Source organism: Heliconius melpomene, chromosome 9 (genome assembly GCF_056956725.1).
Source record: "Heliconius melpomene rosina isolate 202511_hmr_F chromosome 9, ASM5695672v1, whole genome shotgun sequence".
Classification (NCBI taxonomy): domain Eukaryota; kingdom Metazoa; phylum Arthropoda; class Insecta; order Lepidoptera; family Nymphalidae; genus Heliconius; species Heliconius melpomene.
The window spans coordinates 3,381,562-3,395,132 of record NC_140397.1 but is presented as its reverse complement, the minus strand read 5'-3'; the positions used below and the strand labels follow the sequence as shown (position 1 = coordinate 3,395,132).

Below are 13,571 nucleotides of genomic sequence, written 5' to 3'. Positions count from 1 at the left end.
TTTTTTTTATTTCACACATATAAAATATTCAATAGACATAGTTTTCATTACACTTCATTATTTTTCAAGTTACTTTATTAAAATTCTGTTTAATGATTAAACGCTATACGTGGTACGACTAAATTTTGCAAGTGTAAATATGTTTATCCACAAATTTCTCGGAAACTAAAGTCATATCAAGGTGATCGTTTTCTATTTAAAAAGATCAAATATTCGAAATTATGTAAATTCAGAGTTTCATAGGTTAAGTAGTTTCTGATTTACAATATTTCTGGAATATTTCTGGAAGGTTTTATATAATAAATTTTTATTCACTTATTTTTCTTTTTCAGTTATTAGATCTTTAAAAAGGGATAGTTGTTTAATTTAAATTACTTACTAATAAATAATAACGCTTAATACGTTTTAGGCTCTTTTTTGTTCGGTATAATTCTCAAACTATACTAAAATAACAATAATATATGTCGATTTTTTTTAACTTTAAAAAAAATTATTTATGGTTTGTTTAATTCCGTAAAATTTAACGTGAGCATTTACAGTTTTGGTCCCATGGGCGTGTAATAAAAATATGTTTTTGTTTTAATTATCGATATAAAAATAATATCGATCAAATTGCATACAAGTTCAACTATTGCCGCCTCTTTTTCTGCAGAATGTACTGAAATAGAGCGAGATGCAACTATACTAGTGTTGGTGTAGCTGTTAAAAATAATATAGTTTCTTTTTGAATTTTAAAAAAAATTATGTATAATTTAGTTTAATTTCATACAATTTAACTTGTGCGTTTACATTTTAAATCGCTTTTTCGTTTATTTCGTGTGTAATAATAAAACATGTTTTTATTGTAATTATCGATATAAAATAATATTCGATCAAATTGCATAAACGCATACATATTAAGTTACTGCCATCTCTTTTTTTCTTGCGGAACGTACCAAAATAGAGCGAGATGCAACTAAGTAAGTGTCAATATAGCTATTAAAAATAATATGGTTTTTCTTGAAATTTTCATAAATATTATTTATAGTTTTACTTCTGCATTTAAATTTTAGAATCGCTTTTTCGTTTCATTGCGTGTATAATGCAAAAAAGTACAATGTTTTTGTTCCAGTAATCGATATAAAAAAATGTGCGATCAAATTCGCCTATTTTCGTCTCTTTTTTTCTTGCGGCACGGCATAATAGAGCGAGATACAACTGTGCTAGTGTCGATGTAACTTGATTAGTGCTTACTGCTTACTCTCATGAAACTACGTATGTGAAATAATGGCTATGTGTACAGACACATAACCACAACATAACATGTGCGTAGTTTCGAATAACGCGTAGCTAGTTTCGAGGACAGCCCGAAACTAGTTATGCCGTGATTTGGCTTGTAAGCAGTTTCTGAAACTAGTGATGCTACATAACGCCCATGTCTACAGCTCAGTCAGAGCTGCAGCCGTGAGCCGACATCGAACAATCGATTAATTTCGATTATCATAATCGATTGTGAGCAATCGTTAGTTGCAACCCTAGCCCTCACTACAATATAGACATGGGCCGTAACGTCTTTTAAGCATAACCAGTTATCACTAGTTTCGGACACACGCGTAGCTAGTTTCAGAAACTAGTTATTTCTGTAACTAGTTACAAATGCTTCATAAGCAGTTGTAAGTTTAATACGATTACTTTCATAGTTATGATTACGAAAACGTTTTAGGTTACATTACAATATCTAGCTGCTAAAATTTAATTATTTATTTTATATACAATAATTTTTATACATTTTTTATTTACACATTATTATATATATTTTTTAATATACAGAATTTTATATCGTTTTTCGCTGATCGCTATTTAATAATATTTGATGTATTATAATTACGGAGTAAAATTAAAATTCCAAATTATGTGGAAAAATTGACCAAATTTATTTAACACACAAGATATATACAAAAAAAGAGGGAATAATTTTACACTTACAGAATGGAAAAAGAAATTTAACAAAATAGCAAAAACTGACACGTAATGGAGAAAATAAGGTTTAAAATTGAATGAAACTTGAGGCCAGTCATATCGCAGAGGCACAAAGTGTGACTGTAAAACCGGCTGGTTATGGGTTCGATCCCTCGAGGATATGAAATATTTATTTAAATTAATATTTGAAGCAGAAAGTGGGGAACGGAGTGTTACACTAGGTTCCCTTTGCTTTCCCTGCTGTGTGTGGGGAACAGCGTGAAGCACAATTTATTTATTTATCAGGAAGCCAACGTTACTACAAAAAACTACAAAAAGAGGCTCATAAACTTGAACTTATAACATAAATACAGCTATAAATGTATAACTAGAAATGTGTAAAATTGTTAAATATAATATTATAATAAAGCTCGCTTAACACCTTAGATCTAAGTGAAATTTTATAAAACAATATAAAGTTAAAAATAATATTTTCTTATAATAGATATTAATTGTATGTATAAAAACAATGATGTATTTATTATATGTATAATAAGAAAATTAGATATAATAATAAAGTAAAAAAGGGTACGGACCAAGCGTCTGTAGTGTTGAAATAAATAAATTACAAAAAAAAACATAAACACAGTTTTAATTATAAAAAAATGAACTAAATAAAATATATTTAAATTTAAATTAAATTTTACAACTGAATATATCTAAATATAAAACAAAAAAATAACAAAATACAAAACCTACATTTAAGATCTTAAAAAAAATATAAAAATTGTAAGCTCAGTTATGAATTCTTTATATACTTACTTATATAAAATATTTTGTCTGTTGAGCTTTATACAAACGTAACGAATCATCAACGTTCTGCGATGTGATATTTTAACATATTATAATGTTTTAATAAGTCATCGTACTTCGTGATCTCTGAAAGATAACATTTTTAAAAACTTTTTTTGAATTCGTTCTAATCAGTTTGTATGTGTTTCATAATATGGATTCCAGATAGTTGAACAATATTCTAATTGACTCTTAATTAATGAATTAAATAAAATAATAACTGAACTGGAATTCTTAAAAGTCTTAGTAGATCGCATAAAAAATTCCAACGTGCTTAAGATATACAAGTGTGAAGTGAACGTCGCAAGCGATTGTAACCGACTCTTTTAATAAATAATAAACATTAAGAAAGCTACGTCACGCATAGCAAAAAAAAACTCGGAACTGGTTAACAATTCATATGTGCTGCACAATGAAGTTCCGAGTTTGATTCTAATAAATATTTTTAGAATTTTACATATTTATTTTAATTATATAGTTTGTAGAGGAAGTCATGGCGCAGCGGCACAAGGACGTGACTGTAACGCGACGGTTGCGGGTTCGATCCCCATTCGAGAAAATTAAATATTTATTTACATTTATATTTTCATTTCATCGCTCTGGTGTCGAGGCAGAGCATCGTTAACTTCCGCCTTTCAACACACAATGCCTCCAGAATTAGGCGGAAAGTGGTGAATGGAGTGTCTTAACACTAGGTTCCATCTGCCTACCCTGCTGTGTGCGGGCTACAGAATATGAAATATTTACTGTTGTTTGTGTATGATTTTTTTGTATTTTTTTATTCACACTTTTATGTATATATATACTATTTACTCATTGAATCGATTTGGATCTAAATTAGAATTTAAATATGTCAATTGAGTCACTCTATTTGTTTTTAGTCGGGTGCGACGCTCATTTATCATCAGTCCAGCTTTACTAAATATTCGCTCACAAGGAACGGAAGTCGCAACAATATTGCCATATTGTTTTACTAAAACGGCTAGATTTGGGTATAAATGACTATTTGATCCCCACCAAGCCAACGGAGAATTAAACTTCCCGTTGTCGTCAAAGACTGGTAGAAACTCGTCATTAATGTAAGAGTCTACTTCTCTTATGGCACGCGATAATGGAGTGCCAGTCTGTTGCTGTTTGCCTATAAGAGATTCAAGTATTGCCCATGGTGAAAATTTATCTTTGGTGACTGGATCTGCTGTAGGAGCCACCGACGGTTGGTCATAATAGCTTCGCCTATTAATATTTGCCGCTATCATTTCTTCAACTTTTTTTTTTATTCTAGATGCTTCTTGAGGATCTAAAAAAACATTATTTTTATACCTGGGATCCAGGAACGTACAAATGGAAAACGTTCCACTCCTCTCCACCCCTTCGAAGCGGGTTTCCAATCCGGAATGAAGCACTGAAATTACCGTTTTCGTTATGTCTGTGAAATTTTCAATCTTAAGTTGATCACACGATCCCTTAAGGCATCTAGTCATAACGATGATGGAACTAGCAGTGATATAATTTTCACCGCTCATCGCCTTAGTAGCTTCATCAAATGGTTTCAGCACTTTACAAAGTTCCGCGATCACGGTCCACTCTTCATTTGAAATAATTGGCAAGTCTTTTTTTAATACGGCTACTGTGGCACGAATGTAGCTTTCGAGTTCCACAAACCTCTCAACCATATGGTATGTGGAATTCCACCTGGTTGGAACATCTTGAATTAGGCGCTTTGGTATTAGGTCTGGTTTGTCTTGTGTTTGAGTTTTCAAAAGCTTCTCTAAGGCAATGGTACTTGTTTTGAAGTGGCGGACTATACATTTTACTTTATCTAGACTGGTTTGTACAATTTGTAGGCTATCTTGAACTATCAAATTAAGGGTGTGTCCGTAACACCCATAATGCTTCCAGCCCAAGTCTTTTATGGCTTTTTTAATATTTGGAGCATTATCACTTACAACAAAATTCACGTTCTTGGTGACATTCCACTCTTCAGTAGTTTCCAGAAGGGAATTTTGAATATTTGCACTACTGTGTGGACCTGTTAGTATTGCACATTTTAAAAGTACCATTTTCATCTGAAATTTTTTGTCAATATAATGTCCAGTTATGGCAAGGTATGCATCATTAACTCTAGATGTCCAGAGGTCGGTCGTTAAACATACATTTTCTATGTCTGAGATTTCTTTTTTTATTATTTCTGTTGTCTTATTATACAAATTAGGTATTAAAATATTAGATACCGTTTTTCTTGATGGCAATTGATAGCCGGGTATCCATCGAGCGAACTTTTTAAATGCCCGTTCTTCAACCAAAGAAAATGGGTGATAACTGTCAATAAATAACTCTATTAAATCATTATCTATTTTTCTTTTTGTATCTAGCGAAATTTTTTTCGCCGTGCCATACCTTTCAATCCGTTGTTGAGATGAATGGTGGAACGTGGATAACAAGGTAGAGGAACCAGGTAGTGACGATGAAGTACAAGGCTGTACAGATTGGTCTGCTGCAATATTTACTGTATGTGGTACCTGGTTTAATTGAATAGGAGCACGTAAATTTAATTGAGCCGTAGAGACTTGCTCATAAGCGCTTAAGTGTTTTCGTTTCAAATGTATTTTTAAATTAGCCGTCGAGCTTTTATAACTGTAAATTTCTCCACAAATATTACACTTAGCTTTTTTTTCTAAAACGTCATTTTTTGTAAAAAATTCCCATAAAACACTTAAATTTGCGCGCGACATTTTTCTTTTAAAACTTAAAAATAGTTATAAAAAAAATAAACGTAATCTAAATCTTCTTATTATTAAATTGTTTTTCATTAAGTTCACTAAGTTTATAAAAAAAAATCATTTACACTTTATATACTTTATAAAAGACGTAGTAATAACTACACCAAAACACTTTGTTCACAATTCAAGTCAACGACTTTCGTTAATCGCCACTTGGCACTTATTAACTGCCTAAATTTCTAAAACTAAAATTTAAAAATACGGCTTAGGGATAAATATTTATACTTCATAGGGATGTAGTTAATAAAGTAAAATAATTATATTTATATTATATAAAATAAAATTTATTACAATTTTTTTTTTAGTTTCACTCTGTATCCCTCACATATCAGGGTGGGTAGAGGGAACCTAGGAATGCAGAACTTGAAAAATATCAAATATTTAATTTCCTCGAGTGGGAATCGAACCCATAACCAATCGCGTTTACAATTGTACGCTTGTGCCTTGACGTGCATTTTTTTTTATTTCACACATATAAAATATTCAATAGACATAGTTTTCATTACACTTCATTATTTTTCAAGTTACTTTATTAAAATTCTGTTTAATGATTAAACGCTATACGTGGTACGACTAAATTTTGCAAGTGTAAATATGTTTATCCACAAATTTCTCGGAAACTAAAGTCATATCAAGGTGATCGTTTTCTATTTAAAAAGATCAAATATTCGAAATTATGTAAATTCAGAGTTTCATAGGTTAAGTAGTTTCTGATTTACAATATTTCTGGAATATTTCTGGAAGGTTTTATATAATAAATTTTTATTCACTTATTTTTCTTTTTCAGTTATTAGATCTTTAAAAAGGGATAGTTGTTTAATTTAAATTACTTACTAATAAATAATAACGCTTAATACGTTTTAGGCTCTTTTTTGTTCGGTATAATTCTCAAACTATACTAAAATAACAATAATATATGTCGATTTTTTTTAACTTTAAAAAAAATTATTTATGGTTTGTTTAATTCCGTAAAATTTAACGTGAGCATTTACAGTTTTGGTCCCATGGGCGTGTAATAAAAATATGTTTTTGTTTTAATTATCGATATAAAAATAATATCGATCAAATTGCATACAAGTTCAACTATTGCCGCCTCTTTTTCTGCAGAATGTACTGAAATAGAGCGAGATGCAACTATACTAGTGTTGGTGTAGCTGTTAAAAATAATATAGTTTCTTTTTGAATTTTAAAAAAAATTATGTATAATTTAGTTTAATTTCATACAATTTAACTTGTGCGTTTACATTTTAAATCGCTTTTTCGTTTATTTCGTGTGTAATAATAAAACATGTTTTTATTGTAATTATCGATATAAAATAATATTCGATCAAATTGCATAAACGCATACATATTAAGTTACTGCCATCTCTTTTTTTCTTGCGGAACGTACCAAAATAGAGCGAGATGCAACTAAGTAAGTGTCAATATAGCTATTAAAAATAATATGGTTTTTCTTGAAATTTTCATAAATATTATTTATAGTTTTACTTCTGCATTTAAATTTTAGAATCGCTTTTTCGTTTCATTGCGTGTATAATGCAAAAAAGTACAATGTTTTTGTTCCAGTAATCGATATAAAAAAATGTGCGATCAAATTCGCCTATTTTCGTCTCTTTTTTTCTTGCGGCACGGCATAATAGAGCGAGATACAACTGTGCTAGTGTCGATGTAACTTGATTAGTGCTTACTGCTTACTCTCATGAAACTACGTATGTGAAATAATGGCTATGTGTACAGACACATAACCACAACATAACATGTGCGTAGTTTCGAATAACGCGTAGCTAGTTTCGAGGACAGCCCGAAACTAGTTATGCCGTGATTTGGCTTGTAAGCAGTTTCTGAAACTAGTGATGCTACATAACGCCCATGTCTACTACAATATTATTATATCAAATGTCAAATCACAACTGTTTACTATAATAATAAAAAATATTAAATAGTATATAATAATAAATAGCAAATGTATTTTGCTAAATAACGCGATTGTAAAATATAATACAGAATCGCTATTATTTATGAAAAGCGTATTGGGAGAATATATATTTAAGTAATAAATGTGTTTTTTATTGTAGAAATATAATCTGATTTCTACAATTTAAAACAATTCTATTTTATCAAGTATAACATTTGAAATTTTTGAACATGGATGAGATAAGCAAATATAAAAAGTTCCTTATGAACAGAGTGACTATTACCCAGCCGCTCATTGAATTTTTAGAAAATTGTTTAGCTTCAGAAGATGAAGCTATGAAACATTCATTTCATAAAATAATGGTATGTTTTCAGTAAAGTTATATAAAAATTACACTATTTATTTATCTATAATTTTTTAAAAGCGTTTTTACGCTAGGTTCCGCTTTTGAGAGGATAGACAGGGAAATAAGTATTAATAGTCCGTTCTACCCAATCCCTTCCCAATTTTCGAGGAACTTCACATGCCTTTCTCTTGTTATTATATGTTAGTGAAAATCAAAAGCAAGAAAATAAAAATAACTTATTCCTCAGAGTGGAGATAAAAACCTACCTCGTTCATATTTACAGTCAGATGTTGTGGCTCTGCTACAAAATCCTGTGTTTTAGATTAAAAATAAAATCTTATATTCGCAACAATATTTCAGATTCATAACTGGATGGACGTGTGTGCTGCTAGTACACAATTATTTCAAGCGCTAACTGATTATTTTGGTGTAACTTTTGTACCAATACACTGTGAGACACAAAATAGTCTAACAACTTTTTATACATGCAGCCTTAATTTCATATTAAAAATCATCAAATTGGACTTCATGTTCCCTCACTCTCGTAGCATGGTCAATATTGATATATTATTCAATGATAAAAACTCAGTTTACTTTTTTAAAAAGAAGTTGACTATTGATGATATTGTTTCAAGAGTTGTCAGTTTACGATTTAAAGAAAACTTTGAATTGAATTTGTCCAACTTTATTAATGATGAAGGTAAAATATAAAAAATATTATAAATCTAATATTTTTTTGTATAGTATTGTTTACTTATGTATTTGTGTAATTAAACATACTATTTTGTTTTTTTAGAATTTCAACGAATAAACATACATTTCTACAAACTGTCTTTATTAGCGCATTTTAAGCTACTTATGATAAGGATGGGACGAGATACTAGAATTTTGAATTTAAGTAACAATAATTTAAGGTAACTTAATAGAAATATAATTTTATTTTAGCTTTACACAATGCAGGGTAGGCAAAGGCTTAAGACACTCAATCCAGATTTGCATATTGAGTTGAAAATCTGGAAGCCACACTTGTTATCAGAGAGAGAAAATGAAAATAATTCAGTCCTTCTAATGGGAATGAAACCCACAACTAGCATTTTCAACCAGATGCTTTGTTGCTATACTTCGCCCTGGTGTGTGCTACTCTACATATATTGCATTTACAATATTAATTTATATTTGTTTTATTTCTTTAGTAACTGCATAATATTAAAGTATAAATTATTATATTAATTATTATATTATAAGTTTATCATTTATATTTCAGCCAAGTGCCCCTGGAAATATTGAATTTCTTTATTAAAGGAGATCTCATTGAAGTTAATCTTAGTAATAATAATGTAAGTGGATGATTTGAAATATTGTTTGTATTTTATTACTTTAATTGTGTTGTTGTGGAGCGGTGGCACAGTGTGAACGCGACGTTTGTGGATTCAATTACCACTCTGAGATGATTCCTTTTCATTGGTTTGGCAACCAGACTGAGCGCAGCTTTGAATTTTACCACTCACTGGGTACCACCCATATGCGGGATACAACATGAAGGTATAAAATTAATCCATATCTATATATATAAAATCGAAAGGTCACTCACTTATCACGAAATCTCAGAAACTACATGTGCTAGAAATCTCAAATTTTGCATAGGAGTTATTTATAGGACGTAGGTGCTCGCTAAGACGGGAATTTGCAATATTCGACTTCTAAGGGGTTGTTTTTGGGGTTCAAAGTTTGTATGAAATTTCGTTACTACAAATGTTAGGAGTCTCAAATTTTGCATGGACGTCACTAGGACGTAGCCATGGAGGCAGAAATTAATAATAACGTAGTTCACGCAGGCGAAGCCGCGGGCGGACCGCTAGTAGGTATATATATGTATAAACTTTTTATTTCATTTTAAAGATTCCATCAATATCTGAGTTGCATAGAATAAGTAGTAAGATAGAGAAACTATGGGTGGAAGGCAACCCACTTTGTGAAAATATGGAACCTATGGCATACATTAAACAATTAAGTCTCAAATTCCCTAGACTCACTGAATTGGTAAGTTTTGCTATTTTATATTTTTTTCTTTTCATACAAAAAAAAGTTACTGGATTTTTTATCTCAATTGAATTATAATTAGTTGGTATAGTATTAGTAGAAGTAGTAGTTATAATTATAGTAGTTATAGTTATATTTAGAAGATTAAATTAAAAAATTATAATCCCCAATTCAATTTTATCCCAAAAATGCATAAAGATCTCCAATCCAAAACTTAAAATAATTTAGGAAAAGAAACATAACATTATGACACAATAAGCTGTTTGAAATATCTGTAATACAATGTAAAGCTTATTTTTAATAAAGGCTGTGGAATAAAATGTTTTGGTTATGCATTTAGGTCTTTTTACATGTGAAGTATTTAAATATATAATTACTAACAGTTAAGAAAATAATTGTAGTCATTAAAGATATTCAATTTCTAATAAATCTTAAAAGCTTACATAAGTTCTACAGACATTGTTATGTAGTGTCAGTGTATTACTTTTGTAGTTATTTTTATAAAATATATCTCTCTACTCCTTTTTAAATCTTTTTAAAGTGTTATTCCACACTTATTAAGAAAATATATAAAAATTAGAACGTAACGGGATTTGAACCTGCGACGGTTTCCAAAAAGGCGCGGGATCAAATCCCGCTACGTTCAAACTTTTTGTACGTTTTCTTAATAAGTATATTAATTAATTCCATCAATCGTGACCTATAAAGTAAACCTTTTTTGTGTCTTTAATTTCATATTAAACATTATCAAATTGGATCCTTGAAGATTCCTAAATTGCCTAATTTGTGAATCTATGCCCTATAGATTCATAAATTAGGAAATTTGGGAATCTGCTTTGCTGAAGCTAAAATGATATTAATTTTTATAAAATTTCAGGATGGCGTGAAACTAAACGAGCACGGCTTGATGATACCCTTTTATAATAATTTCCTAGCTGTGACAGACAAAAAGACAAAGATGATAATAGAAAAATTTGTTTCATTATATTTTGCACATTACGATACATTGAGATCAAAATTGGAAGACTTTTATGATGAAGTAGCTTATTTGACGATATCACATACTTTTACAGGTGTAGTATTATTTTTCAGTTTCACACTGGATCCCGCAAGTATCAGGGTAGACAGAGAATTTACTATAAAAGTATACTGTTATTACCATTAAATTCGCGATAATAATAATATTTTCTTTTTCAGAAAACATAAAAATTTGAACATAGTGATTTGAACCCGCACCTCTTTGGACCTTGTGCTCTTGTATCATATATAGTGCTCTTGTGTATAAATAAATGAAAATAATAAAGTTGTTATCATTTGTAATTTGTTTTTCATTTACAGAAGCAGATGAATCTATCAAATCACTTCAAAATTACATACTGCACTCAAGAAACATATTAAACCCAAAACATAAAGAATGGAACTTCAATTACAGAAGAGTATATAAGAAGAAAACTGCCATTACGTCCGTGTTGTCTCAATTACCGAGAACTACCCACGACCCCAGTACTTTCACTGTTGATGTTTTGAGACATGATGTTAGTTTGTTATATTTTGTGTTATTTCTGTATAGCATCAAGCTGTATCCCGCATGTAAAAGGGTAGGCACAAGAAACTTGGGAACCTAGTGTTAAGACACTCCATTCCTCAGTTTCTGAATTCTTGAGGCATTGCGTGTTGAGTAGAGGTATTTTGTCTCGACACCAGAGCGAAGAAATAAAAATATTAAATATTTGATTCCCCTCCAGTGGGAATCGAAACCACAACCTGTCGCGTTTTCAGTCACACACTCGTGCCTCTGCGCCATTACAGTCTCTACTATGGCATGGAAAACGGGAGCCTTATAAGATCACTTTGTTGCCCGTCCGTCTGTCTGTCAGGAGCCTTCATTTCAGGGACGCTTGAAGATATCGAGTTGAAATTCAAAGGATATATTCAAGTCTACGATCCCTTAATTTTCTCAAATAATCGTATTTCTACATTTACTTTAAAAAAATATATATGGTTTCAATGAGAGATAGAGATCTCCAATTTATGTACGGAACCCTCGGTGGGCGAGTCCGACTCGCGCTTGTTCGGTTTGTTTTATTAATGCTTACTTAACATTTCAGAACAAAGTGTTAACAGTTGTATTTGAAGGAGTATACAAGGAACACCTCAAGGACGGCTCTGAGCGTTTCATGCATTTTAGAAGAACATTCATGTTTGACATTTATTCTGCTAATACAATGTCATTTTACAAAATTGTACATGAAATGTTTTCTGTTTCCTTCGCTACACCTGATATGATAAAGAGTAGTTTTAAAGTAAGTAAATTATATAAGTAAGTGTAGCTTTACGCTCCATCTCGCATATAGCAGGGTAGCAGGAACCGTCCCAAGATAAAAAAAAGATTTGGAAAAACTGAGCGAAACATATTTTATAAGAAAGTTTACACTTTCGAAAATTGATTCTTATTCTAAACGATGTAATGTAATAAAATATAGATGTAATAAAATAAAGGTCGATTTAGTGATTTTTTTTTACTTTCGAATGGTATAAAAATGTACATAATGAAAAAATAAAAAATGTTCTAGCAGGTTTACACTTTAAGCTAAGACATAATATAGAATAACCAATAGGATATTCTTTACAATAACAGTATTATAAATTAAAATGTAATATGTTTTATTTTATTTCTTAGCATCCAGTGAGGCATTTGAATCAGTTAACTCTCATCAACCCAGATAAAGAGGAAAGAGATATAATATGCACCGCGTTTATTCATTACACGCAATTGAAGAAATCTGAAGCTGAAGCGTAAGCACATTTGTCCCCTTTTACACCCTGCATATAGCAAAGTAAGCATTAGGTACCTAGTGCTACGTCTAGGGAATTCAACACCACGCTTTGCGTCGTTACCTGCATGGTAATTCCAAAAATTTAAATTTAAATTTAAATTCGAAGTGGGAATCGAACTTATAACCGTCCCGTTTACGGCAACACGCTTGTGTTCCTGCAATGCGACGGCCTCAGAAAAGAAGAATCGAGAATAATTCATATAATTCGTTATAAATTATGTCTTTCTTTGTTTTACGCCCAAATTTTAGACGTGTTGAGTTTCGAAACTCAAAGCCGCGCTATGTCTCTAAAATGGCGAAGTGAGAGTAATAGCCTCCACCAGATGCGAATCGAATCTTCTAGGTCAATTAATTTTAAATCTTATTACAAAAATATTTAACTTAATTACCTTTAAACTTTATTTAACTTTAAATTTATTTTTTTTTTTCGGACTTGAATTTAATGCTGTTAGCCCTATTGGCCTTTACAGCGACACCGGGTGGGTAGGGCAGAGGGTACTCTGGCCCTGAAAATATGCAGGCACTATGTGGCTGCCTGTGGGCAGTGCCGACGACGCAAGGGCGCCCCCTGCGGGGCTCAAACTAACTTAAATATTTATTACTTAACTTTAAATATTTCAGCCGTCTTTTATATCACGATTGGGATTTGCGACTGGCTTTGAAAGCGTTTGCTCAAGACTTAAAAAACAATAAAATTAGTAACGATAAAATGATAGTAGATGAAGATATTTCAGATATATCATCTTTATTAGATGATGATGTGGATTAATAAAGCATTGAATTTTAATAATTTTGGTTTCATTTATTCTTTGTGTATAAAACACAACGATAAATCTATTTATTTTACGTAATATAAATTAATT

At 30.8% G+C, this 13,571-nt stretch overlaps 2 protein-coding genes across 2 annotated transcripts; one reads left to right on the top strand and one right to left on the bottom strand.

The window, feature by feature from the left end:
* Positions 1-3,599: 3,599 nt before the first annotated feature.
* LOC146536198 (zinc finger BED domain-containing protein 4-like) lies at positions 3,600-4,850 on the bottom strand. The gene has a single exon (XM_085190517.1). It carries the CDS (start codon positions 4,848-4,850, stop codon positions 3,600-3,602), a length of 1,251 nt encoding a protein of 416 aa, XP_085046643.1.
* Positions 4,851-7,485: 2,635 nt separating this feature from the next.
* LOC146536197 (nuclear RNA export factor 1-like) lies at positions 7,486-13,498 on the top strand. Its single transcript, XM_085189872.1, has 10 exons — positions 7,486-7,847; positions 8,192-8,531; positions 8,628-8,745; positions 9,096-9,168; positions 9,731-9,871; positions 10,749-10,944; positions 11,210-11,406; positions 11,980-12,174; positions 12,552-12,667; positions 13,330-13,498. The coding sequence occupies exons 1-10, from the start codon at positions 7,716-7,718 to the stop codon at positions 13,475-13,477; spliced, it is 1,656 nt and encodes a 551-aa protein (XP_085045998.1). The 5' UTR covers positions 7,486-7,715; the 3' UTR covers positions 13,478-13,498.
* Positions 13,499-13,571: the final 73 nt, after the last annotated feature.